We start from the raw sequence: 25,278 nt of genomic DNA on the forward strand, positions 1-25,278 counted from the left end.
TTCTGGTTCGCGCCGGAACCTTTCTTCAGGGGATATGTTCTTTTTAGAATAGTCAGGTATACCGCGTTAGCTGAAAATCATCTGTCAAGGCCAAAGTTTTCCAGACGCCATACAGCGCTCTTTCTGTCAAGGCAAAAGTTTTCCGGACGCCATACAGCGCTCTTGCTCTCTGCAAACCTCTCACCAACGATCCAAGCATATCTACTAGCGTGATCTTACAATTATTAGAGACAGTTTTGTATCATAATTATTTCATGTTTAATACAGAAATCTTTTGGCAAATTCATGGAATCCCTATGGGATCACCTTTGGCTCCTACCACCGCCAATATTTATGTCATGCAATTTGAAGAGGATGTTGTGTATAAGGCAGAGTGGTGCCAATATATCACCTTATGGGTTCGTTACATTGACGACATTCTGTTGGTATGGAGTGGCACTCAACAGCAATTGCTTTGTTTTCATGATTGGATTAACAGTCAGGATCCTCACTTGAAATTCACCATACAATATTCAGGATCACAGATATCTTTTTTGGATGTTTCTATTAGTCTGGAAGAACACACATTCAGGACTACCATGTACCGTAAACCCACGGATAAAAACAATTTATTAAAATTCCACAGCCATCACCCTCACTCTTTCAAATGCGGGTTGCCTGCTAGTCAGTTTTTTCGCGCAAAGCGCATCTGCTCTACCACAAGTGATTTTGAACTTCAGGCAGCAATTTTGCGCGATCGATTTCTCGAACGGGGGTATCCGAGATCAGCAATCAGAAAAGCCTACAAAAGGGCGAAATACTCTGACAGACAAAGTTTATTACAGTATAAACCTTCAAAAGTTTGTCCACAACTCGTTTGTGTATTAAAACAGTCAGTGGCTACTAATATAATTTCATCATCGATACGACGCCATTGGCATGTATTAGCACTCCATGAGATTTTTAAAGAGACACCGCTCATCGTCACCACGCGTGGCGCTAACATCAGAGATAAGCTGGTACATGCTCAATTTGCCACAAAAGTTCACGTTCCAGTTATAGGACATTATAAGTGCGGACAATGTCCTCATTGTACAAACTGCATTGAAGGCTTAAGCTGGCAAGAACCAGTGACAGGGTATTTGATACATCGCAAACATAATACAACATGCAATTCAGACCATGTGGTTTATGCAATCATTTGCCCATGCCCAGGCTTATATATTGGCAGGACCACCCGCAAAATAAGAGTGAGGCTGAATGAACATAAATCAAAATTAAACACATCCACTTTATCTGCTCCAATTGTTGCACATTGTGAACAGCATGGACACTTGTATAGTACCTTGAAATGGACAGTTATAGATCACATACCTATCACGCCGAGAGGAGGGAACCGTGAAGGCTTGTTGAATAAACGTGAAGCGTTTTGGATCTTTACTTTGAATACGCAAGCCCCTCAGGGAATGAATGAGGCTCTTGATTGGGGCTCTTTAGTTTGAATGAATACGCGATGATGTCGCGGCGATGTGGGTTGTGATTGGTTCATCACATCATCTGTGCCTCCAGCTTAAAAAGCTTGGATCGTTGGTGAGAGGTTTGCAGAGAGCAAGAGCGCTGTATGGCGTCCGGAAAACTTTTGCCTTGACAGAAAGAGCGCTGTATGGCGTCTGGAAAACTTTGGCCTTGACAGATGATTTTCAGCTAACGCGGTATACCTGACTATTCTAAAAAGAACATATCCCCTGAAGAAAGGTTCCGGCGCGAACCAGAAACGTAGCTACGTCGGGTGGATCAACATCGTCAGATAAGTCGGGACTTTGAAATCATATTGAAAGAGGCTTCAGTATTTCACAAATAATATTTAAGAAAAATTGGTTTTAAGGGATAAAAAAAATTGTGTTGCAGTTTTCACTAGGGTTTGCACAGAATTTCTAAAAAAACCCATAGGTGGAGGAGGTTTGGTTGATGATTATACTTGAAAATCTAACAGACCTTATGCTGGGCTGAGAAATCTATATATGAAACCCTTCCTCTACCTTTCTAAAAATTTTTGTCATTGAATCATTGGGTAACGTGCAAGGGTCTCATGACACTTTGCGGTTTATCTTTTAAATAATATGTAAATTTAAGACTTGATTGTGAGCAAAGAATTATTTTCGATATTTGGCAAAAAAATTAAAATACACTGGGGGTTTGTTTATATATTAGATTGTCATTTTTCCAAATACCCCAGAAGAATTGGGTGCTATTTTTGAGGTTTGGGAAATTAATGGAGACACTGCTGAAGGAAAGGATAGAGGTCTCAGGGCGGATTAGAATAAATTTAAATGAACAGAGGCATTAGAACAGTTTACAATCAATCAGATCAGAACTCATAATTAATGTAGCATTGGGATCCAGCATAGGAAATCCCATTTGTGAATAGTTTCAAGACCCAGTTGTGTCCCTGTTGTGTATAACAATCCTTTGTCGAGGGTTCAGGAAGTTGGGTCAAAGATGTGGATCTTAGGGGAAGGCCTAGTTGAAAAGCCATGCTTTAGCTTTTTTCCTGAACTTAAGGTAACATAGCTCCAGGAGCAGGGTTAGTGTTACCTTGTTCCAAATGTTTGGTGCGTAGCAGCTGAAAGCACGGAATCTCTCGTGCAGGACAATCTGGCAGCGGTCAGGGGAGGAGAGGAAAGAAAAGCTATTTCGGCAGATCGGAGTTCCCTTGAGGGCATGTAAGGGGAGAGAAATTGCAAGAGGTATTAAGGGGCCTGTTTACTCAAGCATTTGAAAACAAAGCAGAGAGTTTTAAATTATATCCTGCTTTCTACTGGGAGCCAGTGAAGTTAATGTAGAATAGGTGTTATGACCGTCGGTTGCAGACGGCTGCGACCGATTCAACTCACATCATGTGTTGCGCTGCTCTCCTCTCTGGGTCTACTCGCGGCTGGGGCTAGCCGCTGCCGCCGCATACCTTCAGATTCTCAGGGCTCCTCGTGGTGGCCAGGACGCCGCCGCCACCCACGCCAACTCCGGGCCTTCCTAGGCGTGCACATGCACCACCGGGTCTCCCTTTGAAGGCCCAATGGCGGGAACCTCAGGAGTGTCCCTGACTGATGACATCACAAGGTTGGGATTCATAAGTACCTCCCTTGCCCTTTGCTAGCTTATTTGGCAACGAGTTCCTTCGCTACTGGTGCTTGCTCCTGTCTCCTCGGATCTGTGGTTCCTGTATCGGATCTTCCTACAACTCTGGCTCGGGTACTCGCTCCTCTGGGGCCTGCTTGCGCTCCAGTTGGAGGCCTCGTCTCCAGGCTTCCCTCGGGCTAGCCCCTGCGCCTTCCAGAGGTTCTGCCTGCCGGCTTCCCCGCTCCTCGGGGTTGTCCCTCGAACTGCCTTACTGTTTTGGAGGTTCAACTCTGCGCTTCCCCACTCCTCGGGGCAGTGCCTACGCCAGTGACTGTACTCCACGCTTCCCGCTCCTCGGGACATTGCCTACGTTCTACACCAGTGACTGTACCCTGTGCTTCCCCACTCCTCAGGGCAGTGCCTACGTTCTACACAAGTGACTGTACTCTGCACCTCCCCACTCCTCAGGGTAGTGCCTCCATTTCTCTACCAGAGATTCCATCGTGCGCAGCCCCGCTCCTTGGAGTTGCTTACGTCAATATTTCGGAGATTCGACTTGGGATTCCCCGCTCCGGGGGTCAGCCTACGTCATCACACCAGAGCCAGTCTCACTATGCTGTTCCACCCCTCAGGACAGTCTCTGCTGCATTCCTCCAGAAGTTCCTGTCTCGCGCTCTCCACTCCTCGGGGCTTGCCTAGCGCTTCTCTGTGGGAGGTTCCTGCTCTGGTACTTGCATCTCCAGTTCTACCTGAATACTGTGGGTTACCTCCGAACTGTGTCTCTTGCCCCGCTCCTCGAGATCCCTCACAGTATTCTCTCTACAAGCTCCTGCGATCACGTGGCTGTGACACAGGATGCTCTGTCTCTCTACCACTGCTACTGTATCTCCTGCTGACCTTGCCTCCTGACAGTGAGGATCTGTGGGGCTCCTCCCTGCAGGTGGTATCAACCCTCACCTTGGGCCAAGGGTCCACGAAACACACGAATCCTAACAATAGGTTTGATATGATTAGTTGCTTTTGCACCTACCAAAATTCTTGTAGCAGTACTTTGTAAGAGCTGGAGGCACTTCAAACTGTATTGTGAAATGCTGTTGTATAAGGAACTGCAGTAATTGAATGGCTGGTTATTAATGCATGGATTGCAGTAGCAAGATTGTGTTTATCAAGGAAGTTGCATAGTTGGCATATCTGATGCAGATACATGAAGGAGGACCTTACTACTTTTGAATTATGGGGTTACTTTGTGAGATTTTGATCGAGTTGAACTCCTAGGCTTCAAATTGACTCCTTAGGATGTAAGGTGGTACCTGCTAATGAGGGAAGCAATTGTAGGGGATGACCTTAGCAGCTGAGTCAGAGGAGTTCTGATTTAGATGGGTTTAGTCTGAGTTTGTGATTCCTAAGTCATTAGGATATCTCTATAAGAAAGTTATTGAGAGCAGTAATGTGAAGTTTGGTCAGATCCCATTTTGATGCAGATTTGGATGACATCTATGAATAGGTGGCACTCGATGTTGAAGGACTGGATGAGGTTGTTGATAGAATGCTTGGAGATGTTGAAAAATATTAAGGAGAGGACCAAGCCTTGAGGCATTCCACAGGTGAGTTCTCTAAGACTCAATGGTTTATTAGCCCATGTAACTGATTGTTTTCTGTTGGCAAGGAATGATTCAAACCACTTTAGGACACTGCCATTATTGCTAATGTTCTCAGGGCTGGTGCTTCCATTAGGGAAACTAGGCAGTCACCTACAGCACCAAAACTTTGGGGGTGGCAAAATCCTGTTAACAGAAGAGGGATGCTGTGCCAGAACCAACACCACCAAAGAAGGGAGTGCTGTGCTGGAGGTAAATGGGGGAGAAGGTGCATGGTTCGTCTAGGGTGTCAACCACTCTTGCTCCCCAGCCCTGAATGCTCTTGAGGTTATGGATCAGGAGGCAGTGATCAACTACATCAAAGGCAGCTGAGAGATCGAGTAGGACAATGAGGGAGTCACCATCTTGATCCTCATGGAGGTGAATACTATTTGTGATGACCAACAGAACCAATTCTGTTCCATGATCTTTCCTGAACCCAGTTTGGTACTGATGTAGAATATTCTACTCCTCTAGGAAATCCAAGAGTTAGAGGTAAACTACTTTTTCCACTACCTTGGATAAGAAGGGAAGGCTGGCAACTACGTGATATTGTTGATTTATTTAGGATCATCACCAGATTTGTTTAGGATTGGTTTAATAACTTTTTTGAGTGAGCTAGGTAGCGAGCCTTGGGTTAGAATGGCATTTATTATATTGGTTAGCCAGGGGTTAGGTTATATTCCAAGTCACAGATGAATCTTGGGGGGGAATTGAATTTAATGGGCTTGTGGACTGGTTGATTCGCTGGAGGATTGTTACCACTTCTCATGGAGTGATTTCCTGAAGTCGGACAACGAGATCAAGTTTGGAGAGAATTGAAAAGAATTTGCCTGTGTGATTGTTGCATTAATGGGTGATCGTGCCAGGAGTATGTGAAGTGGAGGCAGTGGTGGGATGAAAGGAAGAATGAATAGCTTGTATTTTTTCAGTGAAGAATTTGAAGTTTTTCAGTGTTTTGTGTGACTCCCTGTGTTGGTAGAAGGAGTTTGGGTTTCTGGTGTTGCGACCGTCGCTGCCCGATGTCTCCACTCCGCCCTCCTTACCTCCTCGGTGACTCCCTCTTGCTCAAGTGGAAGGTTGGCTGCCGCGGCATCATTCTGCCATCTTCCTCCAGCGTCTCCGGAGCGGCTCGACGCTGCAATCCGCCATGATTCACAAGTGCCTAAGGGTGCGCGCGCGACGCAGCCCCGACTGATGTACCAGCAGTGGCGCGAACCTCAGGGGCGTCCCCCTGAGATCACGTCATCCTTACCGGATATATAAGGTCTCAGAAATCGCTAACTAATCGAGTTAGCAAGGGAAAGGGTTACCTTACCTAAGCTACTCTGCCTCCTTGGACTTACCAGGGGTACCCGCTCCTCGGGGGCCTCGCTCTCTCTTTGTTTTTCAGGTCACAGTCAGGAACCGGCACTCGCTCCTCGAGGGCCCATGTTCCCAGACTGGTTGCTGAATACTTACTCTGCCTGGATTTCATCGCTGCCTACTACACCAGTGAGTTACCATCTCTCTCTCAGAGCTTTCCCTGGAACCAGGTACTCGCTCCTCGAGGGCCTAACTCATTCCAACACCTGGACTACTTCTAGAGACTATTGTGAGTGTTACCATCAAGGTTCTGTTCCTGAATTCTGCATACTCTGCCTACTCACTATATTCAGTTTCTCTACAGCTCAGTTATCCAGGATCGCTGTTCCAGTACCTGAGGGACTACAGCCCTGCTGGGCACTTCTAGCTCACTACTGCCACCTCTGGTGGTTCTATATACTGTTTAATAAAAGAACTAGTGTGTGTCTGTCTCCATACTCTGAGCCTGACCGGTGATCCCTCTTGGGATCTTCCCCCGGGGGCGTGGTCATCTGCCACTAGCCCAAGGATCCACTCACAACTACCTCAAACACCAACATCTGGTTTGGAGAGATTCCGTACAAGGTCAATAAGTTTACTTGGGTGGTTCATGGGCAGCTCTAGTTGTATGGAAAAATAGTCTTTTTTGGCTTGCTGAATGGCAGCTTTGCATTTATTGTAGTATTATTTGCAGAGACAAAGGTTGATATCAATTTCTTTTTTCTGCCATGCCCATTCAAGGTGTTGGGACTATAGTTTTAGGAGATGAAGACCTTCATGGAACCATGAACAATTTCTGGGATTGGATGTGATAGGTATTAGAGTCTCAGTTGCTGTAGATAATTCATCATTCTATTGCTGGTGGGACTGAGGTGGTAGTTGATGTGGGTATCTTGAGATTGCTTATGTTTTCAGTTGCAACACAGGATAGGTTTCTGGTGGGAAGTGTGGATGTATGAGCATTGAGGATTTGATTTGGGAATGGTATAGTGGCCCAAACAAGTTTATGGTCTAACCAGGAAATGCTGACTGCTGATATTGAGTCGGAATCTTTCTTGGTGCTTGCAGATTAGAAAATTATCTCCAGAGTGTGACCATGTTTGTCACTATCTACAACCAGTGGGTTGCAGGATCCCAGGCAGCAAGGCTTTATCAGAAGCAAATCATGTCAAATAAATCTGATTATTTTTCAATTGGGTGACTAGAGAAATAGATTAAGGGCATGAGCTGATATGGATTTCAGCAAAGCTTTCAATACCATCCCATCCCCAAGCTGTTCAGTTTTCATGAGCCTTCTAGGTGGACTGTATCAGGTTAGTTGACTGATAGACAACAGAGAGTGGTGGTAAATGGAATTCACTCAGAGAAGAGAGGGGTGATTAATGGAGTGCTTCAGAAATCAATCCTGGGTCCAGTTCTTTTTAATATATATGTAAGCAATATTACAAAAGGATTAGTAGGAAAAATATGAGTTTGTGCAAATGAACCTGTAATCTGCAACAGAGTGGACACACCTATGGGAGTAGACAGAATGTGAAGTGACCTAAGAAATCTTGAGGAATGGTTGAAGGCTTGGCAGACCAGATTCGATACAAAAAAAAAATGCAGTCATGCATTTGGTTTGCATAAATCCAATGAAGTTTAACATAACTGAGTGGAGGGGTGGGGTGTGCGGGAGATGGCGATGTGCACTGACCAAGAGAGAGACCTTGGGGTAATAGTGTCTGATGATCTCAGGGTGGCAAATAGTGTCACAAAGCAGTGGCTAGAATCATAAGCTGCATAGAGAAAGGCATAACCAGTAGAAAAAAGGAGGTGAGGTATACCGCCCTTTGAGTCGCTTTGCTGACAGGCGGACAAATCCCAAAAACTTATCACTCAAATTCATACATTGCTAAATTCTCCCGGCAAGCTTGACTTGTCTCATCTTAAGTCATGGGAAAGAGATATACAGGGAGGCTGGTTGGAGGAAGATTGGAAGAAGATATATTCTCATTTGGGGAAAGGTTTGATATCTGCCACCCATAAAGAGAACGGATACAAAATGCTTTACCGGTGGTATGTAACCCCTTCCCAATTAAGCCATATGCATTCAGGTGTCACTGACTTATGCTGGAAGCAATGCTCTGCTAAGGGCACCTTCTTTCATCTTTGGTGGACATGTCCAAAAATTGAGGGTTTGTGGATACAACTTTCGCAATGGTTAACTTTGGTATTAGAAGTCACGGTTGTACTCACCCCTGCTAATGCACTTCTCAGTCAAGAATGCCCACACTGCGACGTAATTCAGAACAAATTCATTAAATATGCCGTTACGGCTACTAGATGCGCCATTGCACAGTATTGGAAGGTTCCGGAAGTACCATCTCTGCAATCAGTACATACTAAACTACAGGAGATGCATCTGCTGGGGAAAATCACTGCCCATAAACATGGTACGCTAACCCGCTTTCAACAGGTGTGGTCCAAATATGAGAGGTGGCTTACACTGCAAGGGCATTGATAGGGAAGCACAATGTTTACTATGTAGGACAATTGTTACTTTATAGACTATAATGTCTAGGGATTGATGAATAATTTCATATAGATACAATACTCCCTGGTTTAGCTGTAATAGGGTCATGGGAAGGGAGGGGAGGGGGATCATTATCATCATTTGTTATGCAAAGAGCTATGTACCTTCCACAACAACCGAGGTGGGAGACTTCCTATACTATTTATTATTTATTTTTCAGCATACTGGGCAGATTTTGGACTTCATACTTGACCACCTAGATAACTGTTACCCAGCACTGAATGTATTGATGACTTGTGTGTGCATTGTAATATTTGTGTTCCTAGTTGGATTGTTGTACACCATGATGTGGATATCTCCTATTGACTCTGGTTGTAATGTTGTTTGTTTTGCAATAAAAAATTACAATTTAAAGAAAAAAGGAGGTGAGACTGTCGCTGTACAAATCGTTGGTGAAACCTCACTTAGAATACTATATTCAGTTCTGGAGGCCGTATCTCAGAAAGGACAGAGATAGGCTAGAGGTGGTCCAGAGAAAGGCAACCAGAATGGTGTGTGATCTATACCAAAAGACATATGAGATGAGTCTTTAGGACCTGAACATGCATTCCCTAGAGGAGAGGAGAGAAAGGGAGGATATGATACAGACATTTAAATACCTGAAAGATACTAATGTGTAAACAAACAAAAAAAGCTGTATCTATGTCACAGTATGAAGCTACAAGATGGTAGACTCAGGAATAATATCAGAAAATATGTTTTCAGTGAAAGGGTGGTGATGCATGCATGCAGTGCCATCCCAGGGGAAATGGTGGCGGTAAAGACAGTAGCACAAGTGAAAAAGAGAGAAACACAGAGGATCCCTTATGGGCATGAAGATGGAAATAAAACCCTGTGAACACCTGCACAGAGCAGTTGTTCAACGCAAAATCACATTGAAATGATCATATTGTGCTTCCAAGAAAGGCTCAGGCATAACTTGCACTGGGATACCTTGTATGAAGAGATACTTACAACCTAGTTACAGCCCTAAATAGAAGGCATGGGGATGAACTGCACAGAGCGGCAGTTACAGCCCTACACAAAAGGAACATGGGGTAATGTGCATGGAGTGGCAGTTACAACCCTAAACAGAAGGCACTGGGGTAACCTGCACAGAGTGGCAATTACAACCCTAAACAGAAGGAACAGGGGGTAATGGACATGGAGTGGCAGTTACAGCCCTAAACAGAAGGCAGTTACAACCCTAAACAGAAGGAACAGGGGGTAATGTGCATGGAGTGGCAGTTACAGCCCTAAACAGAAGGAACATGGGGTAATGTGCATGGAGTGGCAGTTACAGCCCTACACAGAAGGAACATGGGGTAATGTGCATGGAGTGGCAGTTACAACCCTAAATAGAAGGCACTGGGGTAACCTGCACAGAGTGGCAATTACAACCCTAAACAGAAGGAACAGGGGGTAATGGACATGGAGTGGCAGTTACAGCCCTAAACAGAAGGCAGTTACAACCCTAAACAGAAGGAACAGGGGGTAATGTGCATGGAGTGGCAGTTACAACCCTAAACAGACGGCACTGGGGTAACCTGCACAGAGTGGCAATTACAGCCCTAAACAGAAGGAACAGGGGGTAATGTGCATGGAGTGGCAGTTACAACCCTAAACAGAAGGCAGTTACAACCCTAAACAGAAGGAACAGGGGGTAATGTGCATGGAGTGGCAGTTACAGCCCTAAACAGAAGGAACATGGGGTAATGTGCATGGAGTGGCAGTTACAGCCCTAAACAGAAGGAACATGGGGTAATGTGCATGGAGTGGCAGTTACAGCCCTAAACAGAAGGAACAGGGGGTAATGTGCATGGAGTGGCAGTTACAGCCCTAAACAGAAGGCAGTTACATCCCTAAACAAAAGGAACAGGGGGTAATGTGCATGGAGTGGCAGTTACAGCCCTAAACAGAAGGAACAGGGGGTAATGTGCATGGAGTGGCAGTTACAACCCTAAACAGAAGGCACCGGGATAACCTGAGCAGGGCGGCAATTACAACCCTAAACAGAAGGAACAGGGGGTAATGGGCATGGAGTGGCAGTTACAGCCCTAAACAGAAGGAACAGGGGGTAATGTGCATGGAGTGGCAGTTACAACCCTAAACAGAAGGCAGTTACAACCCTAAACAGAAGGAACATGGGGGTAATGTGCATGGAGTGGCAGTTACAACCCTAAACAGAAGGCACCGGGGTAACCTGCACAGGGCGGCAATTACAACCCTAAACAGAAGGAACAGGGGGTAATGTGCATGGAGTGGCAGTTACAGCCCCAAACAGAAGGCAATTACAGCCCTAAACAGCAGGAACATGTGGTAATGTGCATGGAGTGGCAGTTACAACCCTAAACAGAAGGCACCGGGGTAACCTGCACAGGGCGGCAATTACAGCCCTAAACAGAAGGAACAGGGGGTAATGTGCATGGAGTGGCAGTTACAGCCCTAAACAGAAGGAACATGTGGTAATGTGCATGGAATGGCAGTTACAGCCCTAAACAGAAGGCAGTTACAACCCTAAACAGAAGGCACAGGGGTAACCTGCACAGGGCGGCAATTACAACCGTAAACAGAAGGAACAGGGGGTAATGTGCATGGAGTGGCAGTTACAACCCTACACAGAATTCACCAGGATAACCTGCACAGGGCAGCAATTACAACCCTAAACAGAAGGAACAGGGGGTAATGTGCATGGAGTGGCAGTTACAGCCCTAAACAGAAGGAACAGGGGGTAATGTGCATGGAGTGACAGTTACAGCCCTAAACAGAAGGCAGTTACAACCCTAAACAGAAGGAACGGGGTAATGTGCATGGAGTGGCAGTTACAGCCCTAAACAGAAGGAACAGGGGGTAATGTGCATGGAGTGGCAGTTACAACCCTAAACAGAAGGCACCGGGATAACCTGCACAGGGCGGCAATTACAACCCTAAACAGAAGGAACAGGGGGTAATGTGCATGGAGTGGCAATTACAGCCCTAAACAGAAGGAACAGGGGGTAATGTGCATGGAGTGGCAGTTACAGCCCTAAACAGAAGGCAGTTACAACCCTAAACAGAAGGAACGGGGTAATGTGCATGGAGTGGCAGTTACAGCCCTAAACAGAAGGAACAGGGGGTAATGTGCATGGAGTGGCAGTTACAGCCCTAAACAGAAGGCAGTTACAACCCTAAACAGAAGGAACGGGGTAATGTGCATGGAGTGGCAGTTACAGCCCTAAACAGAAGGAACAGGGGGTAATGTGCATGGAGTGGCAGTTACAGCCCTAAACAGAAGGCACCGGGATAACCTGCACAGGGCGGCAATTACAACCCTAAACAGAAGGAACAGGGGGTAATGTGCATGGAGTGGCAGTTACAGCCCTAAACAGAAGGCACTGGGGTAACCTGCACAGAGCAGCAATTACAGCCCTAGACAGAAGGAACAGGGGGTAATGTGCATGGAGTGGCAGTTACAGCCCTAAACAGAAGGCACTGGGGTAACCTGCACAGAGCAGCAATTACAGCCCTAGACAGAAGGCAGTTACAACCCTAAAAACCTTGCTGGGCAGCAGTGGCGTAGCCAGAATTGATTTTTTGGGTGGGCACAAGGTTAACATGGGTGGGCTGTAGGCATGCAGGTCTACTAGTTGTTTTTTTACTGATAAATAATGCCAAATTATGCAGCATAGCATTCACATCTACGCCTAAGTATGAGGTTTACTTAATGATACAAACATAATTCACGGTGATTTGTGGTACTTTAGCCTTCTTATTATTACGATTTTATACACGGCTCCTACCTGTCCATAAATTTTGAGAGAGCGGTTGTGTTGCTTATATTTAAATTGCTAACATCTCAAAATATAGATATATATTTTTATCTTTGTTGTCTGATCTTTGTATTTTTCTAATCAGTTGGTCCTGGTCTCTTTTTCCCATTTTTTCCCTTATAGCTCATTTCCTAATTCCTTTTCAGTGTCTTTCTTCTATTACTGTCTTCTTCCCTTCCACACACACACACACACACACATACACGCTTTCTCTCACAGACTCCCTCTCACACACTCAAGCTCTCACTCTCATATGCTCTCCCCCCCCCCCCCCCCCCACAAGCTCACATTCAAGTTCTCACTTTCTCACCCCTCTCCAGGCTTATATTCTTATGCACACACAGACGCACATCCAGGCACCCATTCTCACCCACACACATAAACCCAGACTCCCATTCTCACCCACAAACCCATGCTCCCAGTCTCACCCACACATATTCAAGCTCCCATTCTCATCCATACACATACACATTTAAGGTACTATTCTCACCCACACATACACACATTCAAGCACCCATTCTTATCCACATATTCAAGCTTCCATTCTCACCCACCCACACAAACCCAGGCACTCATTCTCACCCATATATACACACATTCAAGCTCCCATTCTCACCCACCCACAAACCCAGGCTCCCATTCTCAACCACACATACACACATTCGAGCTCCCATTCACCCACATATTCAAGCTTCCATTCTCACCCACATACACACCCAGGCTCCAGTTTTCACCCACACACACTCCCATTCTCATCCACACATACACATTCAAGCACGTGCACAGCTTCCGCTTTCTCCCCCAGAGCAGGAAGATCAGCTGCCTCTCCTGCTGCCACCGGACTCCTGCTATCTTCGGGCGTCCAAACTTCCTGTTGGGGGGGGGAGCGGAAGCGCAGCACACAACGTCCGCTTCCTCCCTCCCCCCAAGCAGGAAGATCGGCGGGCAGTATGGCCCGACGCCCGAAGATAGCAGGAGGCCGGTGGCAGCAGGAGATGCAGCTGATCTTCCTGCTTTGGGGGAGAAAGCGGAAGCTGTGCGCGGCGCTTCCGCTCCCCCACCCCCAAACAGGAAGTTCGGCAGGCCGTTTGGTCCGAAGATAGCAGGAGAACGGGTGGCAGCAGGAGAGGCAGCTGATCTTCCTGCATTGGGGGGAGGAAGCGGAAGCTGCGCGCGGCGCTTCCACTCCCCCCCCGAACAGGAAGACCGGTTGGCCATACGGCCGCAGCAGCGCTGCCCCATGTGTGCCGTGATGGCGCGCGAGGCGTGGGTTCTCTTGTTCGCTGTCGCGGGGATGGGATCCCGCGACAGCCTTGCAGTTCCGGTGCCAGTTGGGTGGGGCCTGGGTCTAAGTTGGGTGGGCACCTGCCCACCCAGGCCCACCCGTGGCTACGCCACTGCTGGGCAGACTGGATGGGCCATTTCACATTTTTTCTGCTGTCATTTACTATATCACTTGTTCTGGGCACCTGCTTTAAATAGTAACCTGTTATGTGCCCACTTGTATGAATTCTCTTTAACCTTTTGCACTTAGTATATATGTACCCACCTTAAAAACTACTGTTATTGTTCCTATGTCATGCACTCACCTTAATCCCACTGTACCCATTATATGTTCTCACTTACACACTATTGTTAATAACTACTCCTTGCTGTACAGCACCCAGATCCTCCAGCTCTCTGATTATAACACAGTCCTCACTGAGGTCAGGGTTCAAGAATAGAAAAGGAAGAGAACGTATCTTGGATCCCACTCTTCTTTTTTTTTCCACAGTCTTACAATAACTCGGAGCCCAGTGTTTGCACAAGCAAAGGTCAGCCTGTCCGCATCTTTTGAGTCTGCTCCATAGGGCCATCAAATAATAAGCAACTGTCAATAGTCTGGCCTGTCTTTCTCATCTGGCATTTGGTGCTGTGCCTGGTTTCTCCCTTCAGTATCTGGTTCTGCATGATCCATTCTCCAGAAGTCTTTCTCTGTAAAATCTGAGTCCTTGCCATACTATTTAACAGATACTAACAATGCTATTTAACAAACTTGTGTTCATGTAAATCTGCACAAGGGTTTAGAAAGGAGAATGAGAATTACCTTTCTGTTTGAAAGGCATTATAAACTTTGCTTGCTTTGAATTGCAGTTATATCAGATTTAGAATATTTCGGCTCAGGCAAGTTTGCAAAAAAACAAGGCGTTTCCCTGTAGGGAGGAAAATTTGTCAGATTCCGTTGTCTTCTGCTGCCGGGTCTCCCAGGCAGCTGCGGATCTCCTCATTGGTGGAGTGCTGCTAATCTGCAGTCCCCAGACTGGACTCTTCTCCTGTGCACACAGACACTGCACAGCAAGATATAGGAGCTCCTGCCCCTGATAAAGGCCCTGTGTACAGCTCTACACACACAGCAGAACTTTCCTCTCGCACAGCGGCTAAGGACCCAGCTGCGCCTGCTGCAACCTGACGGAACTATTCCAGCCCCAGGATGGTCTTTGGAAAAGTAAGTGTTTGTGGAGTTTGTGGAGGCAGGAACAAGCCGGATGGAAGGGAAGGGGATATAGAACTCAAGAGCTGCAACATCTGTTCAACTCTAAAATGTGTGCGTTTGTGGTATACACATAGCAAAGTAATGAATGACCGCAGAAAAAAAAGACCCAAGTGGTCTATCCATTCTGCCCAACAAGTGATTTTATTTTTTCTTTTAGGGTAGTAACTGCCGCACCATGCAGGTTACCAGAGTTAACACAGGTTACCTTTTTCCTTCATTTCTCTCCTTCATTTACTAGAGATCCTCTGCATTTATCCCATGCCATGTGCAAATGTGTGTACACACTGTGTATGCATGCATTCTGTGTGGTGATGTGCATGTAAATATGGCTATGTGTAGCTTAGGTATCATGATGTGTGAATGCATGTTGTGAATATTAGTAGTGTCAGTGATACACTTATGTAATTCAGCCAACAGCTGTAGCAGCTGCTGACCTGTATAGGCTGAAAAGCTGCCAGGTTGATGAGTATAAGGGCCTGCGAGGTTAGTCCCCTGTTTCCAGTCTCCCCTTTCTATGGACGAATGCAAATAAAGACGCAAATCAGACTCCGCTGTGTAGCCCTGGGGAAACACTAGCCCCCTGCTCTATTGCAAGTATTTGCAGAGGGCACCAGGGCTCCGTGCTATTCTTCCCTGTGTCTCACCTATGTAACATTGCTTGTATTTATCCTCTGAGGCGCTGAAACTTCTGTCCTTTGAGTTTTCTAACAGAATTATTATTTCCCACCTCTTCAATCCTTCACAAGCCTGCTTGCAAAATGTGAAGGGTTTCTAAGGCTAATCAATCACATTTCTGGATTATTTTAGCTAGAGAAGAGCAAAGGGTTGCGCTCCTCTGACAATCAAAGACACAAGTTTCATACACAAAAGCACATAAAAAAAACAAACACAAAACAGACTGAAGACTGTGAAGGGTCTTCTTTCACTACTCCTCCCCAGTATCCCATTTGGGAAGATTTCCCTTTCTCGCCTCATCCATTCCAAGTATCTCTGGTTGTGCCTGTTCTTAGCAGTGCAGTGAACACTTTCCCTGCACTTCCCTGAGTTTCAGGGAATGGAAGAGGTGGGGAGGCGGGGAGAAGTACCTGGATGACTGGAGGAGAAGAAGACGTTGAATAACCACGGCCTGGCCCAGAATATGATGCTTTCCATTATTTTATGGGGCCGTTTGACAGATGCCAATTTCTTTAGGAGTCTTATCGTACACAGAGAAACATCAGCAAAGATGTTATGGAAACACTTGCACTTTCACTTCATAGTTTTGGAAGCAGAAGCAATTATAAGCAATATCCTAGCAGAAATATATTTGGCAGTAAATTTTTGTTGAAATGTATTTTGTCTATAAATAAATGCATTTTGTCAACAAATGCCATTTTTATGTAACCCTGACTCAGCTAAATTTCTGAGAGTTGCAGGGCTCACAGTCAGTACTGGGGCTAAGTCTCTACTGGCACTGTAATTTTCTCTTCTTTCCCTAAGTGGAGGTTTCTCCAAAGGGGGAAAGGCAGCAGAATTACCTCTGGCAGTGAGCCATAAGGCACAAGTTTCTGTTAAGTCCTTTTATCTTAGTTTTGAAATATTTGATCAATTTAACTTCAGATTGATTAAACCAGAGTATCATTTTCAGTCTCTTTCGGATCTGAGCTATGAGTTGAGGACTTGGATTTTTGGTCAAGATTGAGAAGCTGTACAATTAGGGGGGGGGGGGGGAGCGAGAGGTTAACACCTGCCACCCAACCCTATTGGATGTACAATAATGCAAAGACCATTGCCAAAACAGGAGGATTAAACCATCAGCAAAATAACATCATTTTTTTCTTTAAATAGGTATCAAAACCTCTGAAAACTAAGACAAAGAACAATATTATACAAAATACTTTAGGAAAAGATCTGTCTTGTAGTGTGCATTATGTGTGACCAGTGTGTGCAATTGGATCCTTACTGTGGCACGGCAAATGAGCGGTCAAGGCTTCTTTGCATACTTTTATTTGCAGTGCACATGAAATCACAACATATCTGTTTCTCTTCAGCAGTTGTCACAGTAACAATCACCACATACACACAGGATTCACCTTAGGTCAGCAGTGTAGACAGGAGCTGCCTTCTGGAGACCTGGGCCTGGTCTGCTGATCCCCGCTGGGCTCTGCCTCTTAACCTCCCCAGCAGGCTCCTGCCCACAGGACTCTTCCTGGCCAGCAGCGTCCCACCCACAGAGCTCTCTCCCTCTGTGGGGGGATTTGAGGTAGACCAGGTATCTAGCCTGGGCCTGCACAGGTTAAGAAAGGGTAGCAAGGCCACTCCTTCACACTTAACACTTCTCAGAAGCCCAGGGTCTATGGCCTGCACCAGTGGCCCAGAATGGCTGCCACAATGCTGCTCTGAATCGTCAAGCTCCTACCATCACCTTAATGCAGCAAAGAAATCTGCAAATGGCAGCACAGAATGGAGTTCAGTTTTTAGTTGTAAGGTTAATAAGGGTTGAGTCTGGCTTCAGGCGTAGACCTCACTAGCAGGCCGATGCAATACGACACACGCAGAAAACGGGCGCTCATCCACGTCCTCTGTGCGCCCGATGCAATATTCTAATGTGAAAGAAATCGAAGGGGTGTGCAAAAGGTATCACAATGTGCATTTCTGGCACTCAAAAGTATATTGCATCAGGCGCACAGATATCTAAATTGTATGTTCCCAGCAAAAGTGCATCGCTTACATGAAGCAACAGAAATCTGCAATGCCTGTTGTTTACCAAAAGGAAAGGAATCCTCCACGTTTTTTTCAGTGACCTTTAACTAATCATCATGCTCCCTTATATAAATTACTAATCCCTATATACATTTTTAAATTTTTTCTTCTAACTCCAAATAACTAAATCTTATACTAATTTCTCTCTCAAAAGCTCTACCCTACAAGGGGCACATTCATCACAAAACAGAGGACCACATTTTTTATGTTTCTCATGAGCCTTTGACTGTGAATAAATTGTACTCCACTTGCAGAGTTGGATTTTCCAGCACAAAAAACAAATGTGTGCTGGGTGCCCAGCTTTTATGCGTGCTTTCCTGCATTGGACAGTAATAGCTAATGTCTTAATTTACATGCAATTTAAATGCGATGGGCGCTATATGATACGCTTCGGTTAGAGTGCATGTTTTAGACATGCTAATCTCCTTGCTGCATCAGATGCTATTATTGCGTGCCCAAAACGGGCGCCAAACCATGAGCAAACCCATGCACTAGGTTGGGTACACCTCATTGCATCAGCCTGTAAGCAGAAAGTACCTAACAGCCTAGTAAACAACCTCTTCCATTCCTTATCTACAGGCTGGAGGCTGGTCTGGGTTTAATTGATAGCTAAAAGCTGATTAGGACTTTTAGAACTAAGAAGCCTTTCTAACACTGCAGCTGCTTTGGGCAACCAGCAAGTTAGATGTGCAAGTTCCAGCAGGAAGAAGAGACTGTGTCACACTCTTCTGCTCTGAAAGGTTCTCCTTGATCCACGGCACATAGTGCCCGGGTCAGGCAGAGGGCACCGTCTTTGCGCATTCATTGGCTGTGAGAAAGATGAGCAAGTTCTTAAGAGTACCACCTATGACAATCCTTCCATGGAGGAAGAGGCACCCCCAGCTGCTGTGTTTCCAACCAGCATCTTCCACACTATCAGTCTGAAGGGTGTGGGGTCTGCTCTGTTTGTAAAGGTGTAGCTCAGGAGATATGCATCTGTATATATTGTGTACATGAGTGTGTGGACCCGCTTTTGCATGTGCGTGCTTTCATTGTACGTCGTGTTTGTGTGTGTGTGTGTGTGTGTGTGTGTGTGTGTGTGTGTATGTAAGTTTCTATGCAAGTATTCCAGCCTGAGCAGAGTGTCTTGACTGTACACCACTGGTGCTGCCACCATTGTGGCGATGATCAGCACAGACCGAACAGTGTGAACTCGGACCTTAGGGAAAATAATGGAATCTACCTATTATCTACCTAAGTATTTCTCTTGTTATTTTGTTACAATGTAAACTGGCATGATGTTCCGACGAATGCCGGTATATAAAAATCAACAAATAAAAATAAATAAATAAATATTAGTTCGTGCAGCTGTGTGCATGAATATTTGCGTAAAGATTTGTGAAAACCTGAGATATGATATGAATCAAGAATATGTTGCATCCCTACATAGGTAATGCATCCATCTTCTAATTTTAATCATCTGGCTCAACCAAAACCGAAGAGAGACCTGGGGTGGCAATGAGGGGACAGCAGTAAGTTACACTGCTGCAGTCAGTCTGTTGTCTTTTACAGTGTCTGCCCTGGGTTGGAGGGCTGAGGAGAACTGCACTCTCTTGATAAACGAAGGACCATGCCTACTTCCAAGAGCTATGTGAAGGCTGCAGGTCCAGGCCTAGCCAATGGTGTAATTTCTGTAAAAAAAAAATTTCTTGCAATACCTCACGCCCACCCAGCCTTGGGATGTGCTGGTATATCTAGATTGGAGAATTACCAAAGAAAATCATTACCTTGACAGATAAGAATAGGTGTTATGCACTTCTATTGATATCACTGTCACTCCTTCTGGAGGATGATAGCTGTAAAACCAGGATATGAGTCGCATCCTTCATGTAAATCTGTCACTGACAGTCTGTAATCCAGCTCCACAAGGAAATTGTTTCCAGCACATTTCAGGGCTAAGATCAAGAGAACCACATTTAAATGGAAGCTTTTCCTTGACTCTAGTACTCGTCTGCTGCACATTTTTACAACTCAAAGAAAGCAACATGAGAAAAGAGTTAAGATTTTATTTTGATGTGAGGCACAGGACATGATCCAGTAATGATATGAGGCACAGGACATGATCTTATACTGACATGTGGCACAGGACCTTATCTTGTACTGTCCTAAGACTATACCAGTGTGAGACATGCAACATGATCCTGTACTGACATGTGGCACAGGATGAGATCTTATACTGACATGTGGCACAGGACCTTATCTTGTACTGTCCTAAGACTATACTGGTGTGAGACATGCAACATGATCCTGAAATAACATGAGGCCAGGACGTGATCATGTACTGATGTGAGGCATAGGACGTGATCCAGTAATGATATGAGGCACAGGACATGATCTTATACTGACATGTGGCACAGGACCTTATCTTGTACTGTCCTAAGACTATACCAGTGTGAGACATGCAACATGATCCTGTACTGACATGTGGCACAGGATGAGATCTTATACTGACATGTGGCACAGGACCTTATCTTGTACTGTCCTAAGACTATACTGGTGTGAGACATGCAACATGATCCTGAAATAACATGAGGCCAGGACGTGATCATGTACTGATGTGAGGCATAGGACGTGATCCTGAAATGACGAGGCACAGGGCATGATCCTTTAATGACAGGCACACAACGTGATCATGTACTGATGTAAGGCACAGGATGTGATCCTGAAATGACGAGGCACAGAGCATGATCCTGTAATGACATGAGGCCAGGACGTGATCATGTACTGATGTAAGGCACAGAATGTGATCCTGTAATGCCACGAGGCACAGGACAAGATTCTGTACTGATGTGAGACACAGGACATGATCCTATAATGACCGGCACAGGACGTGATCATGTACTGATGTGAGGCACAGGATGTGATCCTGTAATGATGAGAGGCAGAGGATATGATCCTGTATTTTTCTACTGATCCTGCACAGATGTGAGACATAAATTACTATACGACAATAAGAACAAAAGCACATTTGGAAATTGGAAATTATTTGTAACTTCATAGCACAGTTATTCTGCCATTGCCTTAGAGACATATTTTCAAATAGACATCCTCCCCACAGATATAAACCACAAAATATATGAAAAGTATGGAGCTATACTCCCTGGGAGGTAATGGCTGGATATTACTATAAATACAAAAGACAGTTTGGTTGCAGTTTGTGCTGGTCATGTTTGTTCCAGCAACCATTGGACGCAAATAGTACTGAAGGCAATTAGAGCGTGCTATTTGCACATAGCAATCACAAATAATGATTAGCACATGTCTGGAGCATAGGGGCTGCCGAGGCTCAGTCTGCCCCGATCTGATTTTCCAGAACTTAGGTCCCCCTAGCTCCCATCTCTGACTTCTACCCCTTTAACTCTGGGCAAGCCAAGGTCTGAAGGAGCAGAAGCAATGCCCAATTGCTCCTGTCCTGCTGGCACTGAAATTCAAGATGGTGCCAGCTGCTCTGCAGTTCCCCTTTGCCCCTCGTGTACAGGACAAAGGACAGGCTCTGCTCAGCCAGCGCCATTTTGAATTTCAGCCCTAGCAGGGCATGCATGATTGGATATCCTTCCCTCACTTGCAACCTCTCTTTCTCAAGTAAACTTTCCAATCGGACACCATAGTCCAGCTCATCAGTTCCGCTGTTCTTATCCATCTATCATCTCACCTGTTTTGAGATGATTTGCATTGTGTTATCATGTTAGGATATGTTATGTTATGACACGTTTTACTGTTAATTGCCACCTCTCTTCCTTGTATTGCCCTGAGCAAACGTTTAAGTTGTATTGTAAACCGATGAGATATGTATATTTTACAGGAATGTCAGTATAGAAAAGTAAAATAAAATAAAATAAATAAATATTGCTCCTGTTTTTGAAGACCTTGCCTTGGCATGGGGTAAAGGGGGCAGCGGGGACACTGGGGGGCTAATTTTCTCAAAGTCGTGAGGGTAGGATTTTGTCTAGGGTGGAGAAAGGAGGTTATGATGAGGCAGGTGGTGTGTGTGTGGGGGGAACGACGAATAGGAGGGATGGGATAATACCCCATCATTTTTTACGGCTGTTCCACGTCTTTGACATTTCGATGAGATTCACTTGTGTGTAGGGAAACAATTTCTCAGATTTAAGTGATTAGGCGTCTAGCCCTATAAGAGTGTCGCTATGGTTGGTGACAAATGAAATGTCTTCTTCCTTGCAGACCTCAAACTTTCAGTTTCATGATGGAGCAAGCAGCCTGTCCAGTCCCTGCTTTTTCAGCAGCTCTCCCCGTTACGTGTACAGGGGTCTGAGTTAAGGGGCACTTTGCTTTCCTGCCTTTCTGTTCTAATCTACTGCATTCAGTACCAAGGGGTTCAAACTCTTTCACCTTTCCTAGGGTCCAGTTCTCTCTCTCTCTCTCTGGGTTTGGCTATTGCCCACCCTGTCACAACCCTGACCTCAAAAATAAGATGGCATAATAAAAGTTTTATTTTTCCTATTCTGGGAATTTGTTCTGCACCCAAGGAGGAGAGGTTGGAAGCAGGGCCAGAGGACTGGAGGTGGAAGGGTTTCTTCTCTGAAATCTAAGATCAGCAAGGGGGATTCCAGTTTTCGTGTGTCTTTGGAATTTAGCACCCTAGGCATGTGCCTGTATCGCCTCTGCCTAAACCTGATCCTGGTTAGAAAGCAACTGCTGTGTGACCCTGGTCTCCTTTGCAGTCCCCTTGCATTCTCCTGCACCGGGGCAATGGGCCTTTTTATATGACCTCAGTAAAAGCATATCAGTTTGGCTCACACATTTTGGACACTATCCATGGTTACGTTTAAGTCAGTCCTACATCATTTCCAGCATGGTTGTGGGTCTGGCTCTCTGCAGGGGTATCTAATTGTACAAGGTTTTCTCTTGGGCGATTTCATCAGTTTATTAGAATCAGAGTCACTGCCTGTACATAGTGTGCAGCAGAAAAAGATAACTCAATTAGGCAGGATCAAAGATCTGACTAAGGTGAAATGTCCTCTCTATGGGTATATAGTGCAGCAGTGTAGTGCTACACTCCTCAAATTTGCATAAGTATTAGATATATGGGGAGAGCAGTTTTTCAAAGCAGTTTAGCTCTGTTAAAATAGGCTAATGCACCTAGATCGCCCTGTCTGAAGATCACCCTTCCCAGCCCAGCTAAAAGCATGTATGGGCTTCCACGGCGGCACGGGTCCTTGTAGGCAGGTTGCACACAGGCCTTCCTGAGGGGAGGGGTTTAGGTGGCAGGAAGTACAATGCCATTTTATCCTCAGCCGCTCGCACAAAACCAACAAGTGCCGAATTTGCAGACAGTTTGGAGCCTGTACAATACAGTGTGCTCAGCTGAGCGCGCTGTCTAACCTGCAGTCGGTCACGGGTTGTGTAGGCGCCTCCACAGCCAGCGTCCAACGCGCCGGGAAACTAATAGCGCTCATCACATGCAAATGCATGTGAATGAGAGGTGCCTGGGGGCGCGTTAGGAAAGCGGGCGCTGAACACTCAGCGCCTGCTTTCAGCAGTTTTTTTCATTTTTTGCATCCGCCCGTTTTAGTGACCAGACTTTATGCATCTCACCGCATAGTTTTTCTTTGAAGATAATTTATTTATTTGAAAAATGTATACAGTGCGTAACCAGTAGCTACAATGAAAGCATAAAGTCTGCGCACTCTCAGCGCCCAGGTGCCTTACAGCTACTTGAAAACGTCTCCCTGCATATGAGTGTGCATGCGTTTGTGCATTCAGTGACAACCCCTGCCTGTAGCAGCTGGCAGCTCTCCCAAAGGCTTTGAATCTGGAGGCTTGGGGGTCAAACCTGGGGAGTTCCCAGGAAGCTCCAATATTGTAAAAATGAATATTTATTTATTTATTTATTTGACTTTTTTTTTTTTTTTTATATACCGATAGCAGTTTGCACATCGTACCGGTTTACAAGGAACAAGTGGAAGGCCAGAGGAAAGGCACAACCGTTACATGGAATGCATACCAAACCAATGCTCTCAACGTGTGTTCGGTGGAGGGAATTTTCAAAGTCGCTTCTGTGCACAAGATAGAACCCCAGCGGAACACTCACAGTAGGCTTTCTGGAAGGGGCAGAGTCAGGGTAGGGATAGGACGTAGTGCAGACTTTTGGATTTTTGAAATTCGGTGGGTGCGTTTACCCGCAGAACCTTAGGTGGTGCAAGGAGCAGGTGCAACTTCCTGCAGGAGAGGGGCCTTTGCCCCAGCATTTTCCAAGCCATTTTATGCGTTCGTGCAGACTTTAACTGCTGTGCATGCTGTTATTAAATTCTCCACCCTATGTGCACACTGAACAGAGAGAGAGCAAGCTGGCGGTGGGGCGGGTTTGGAGAACCTGATATTCCAATGTATGGAATTATATGTGCGTTCCTATGGCTGGGGGGGGGGGGGGGGGGGGAGGGGAAGCACACATACCGGTGGTGTTGTGGGGAGCCTGGTAAGGTGTTTGTATTTCTGCCTCCAGGTACCTCACACCTTTTAGACTTGGCACTAGCCTCCCCTTTCCCGGAAGCAGCCTGGTGTTAAATATTCTGCCTGTACAGTAATGGAGTGAAAACGAGCAAATTCCATTAAGAGCTGGCGAGCTCTGTGCTCTCCTTGGTACTCTAGCATGAGAAGCTGGTATTTTTAGCCAGTATAACTTACAGAAGCCAGGCAGGAAAGAGTGAGAAGCCCGGGGCTCGGATTTCAACTCAGATTGCTGGACTATGGCAGCAAAACAGAGCAGGTCCGGTCTGGGCCGTGTGAGTATACAACATGCCTGGCTGTTTGCGTACAATGAAAGCTTCCCATTGCTCCAGGGTTTGAATCCTGACTGAATTCCAGTCAGCCTGTCTGCTACGCCCTATTAACAGAGTTTGGCTGCACAGCTGCCGAAGCCCCTCTGTTTCTACCAGTTTAATCTTTGTAACTCAGCTTTATTTATAGACCGTGCAAGCTGACTGCGTTGACCTCTTTAACTTCCAAGGGGTTTATGCAAAAGGTCTTGGGTTGGGCTGAAAATCAATTGCAGAGGTTCAGTAGGTATCGAAGGAGATGCTGCTGCTGGTAGCATTGATGCTGGTAGTGGAGGTGTGGTAACCATGGTGCTGATACAAGTGGTGGTGGTGGCGGTGTTGTTGCATCTGTTGGTGTTGCCGGTATTGTTGGTGCTTTTCAGGCTTGTGGTGGCTTGCTTGTATTTCTGGTGCTGCCCTTAATTATGTTGCTGCTGGTGGTAATGCGGATGCTGGTTGTGAATGCTGCTGGTAGTCATAGTGGGGCTGCCGCTAGTGATGCTGCTGATGCTGGATAATGTCAGAAGTGTTACTAATGCTGGAGCTGCTAGGGTTGGTGATGTACACCGCTTACAATGCTTGTTCATATAGGTGGTATACACAAAAATTCTAAATAAAATAAATAAATAATGTTATTGAAACGTTTTGTGTGTATAAAATTAAAATGGTTTGAAGTGCAATTTAATATGTTTTAGTTTTTTAATTTTTATGATTGATAGTTTTAATGTTTTTTTGTGTTGCATGTTTA

The 25,278-nt window shown here is 45.6% G+C and overlaps 1 protein-coding gene across 14 annotated transcripts in view; it reads left to right on the forward strand.

Annotated features, from left to right (window-relative positions):
* Positions 1-25,278, forward strand: part of ANK1 (ankyrin 1) — a 332,523-nt gene that overhangs the window by 88,097 nt on the left and 219,148 nt on the right. For 2 of the 14 annotated variants that reach the window (XM_029603722.1, XM_029603724.1), the window contains exon 1: positions 14,745-14,925. The exons of the other annotated variants lie outside the window; for them this stretch is intronic. In XM_029603722.1, coding sequence (XP_029459582.1) covers positions 14,911-14,925 — 15 coding nt within the window. In that variant the 5' untranslated portion in view covers positions 14,745-14,910. Of the gene's footprint in view, positions 1-14,744; positions 14,926-25,278 lie in introns of those variants that run through there. 14 annotated transcript variants of the gene reach the window in all.

Source organism: Rhinatrema bivittatum, chromosome 5, assembly GCF_901001135.1.
Source record: "Rhinatrema bivittatum chromosome 5, aRhiBiv1.1, whole genome shotgun sequence".
Taxonomy (NCBI): Eukaryota; Metazoa; Chordata; class Amphibia; order Gymnophiona; family Rhinatrematidae; genus Rhinatrema; species Rhinatrema bivittatum.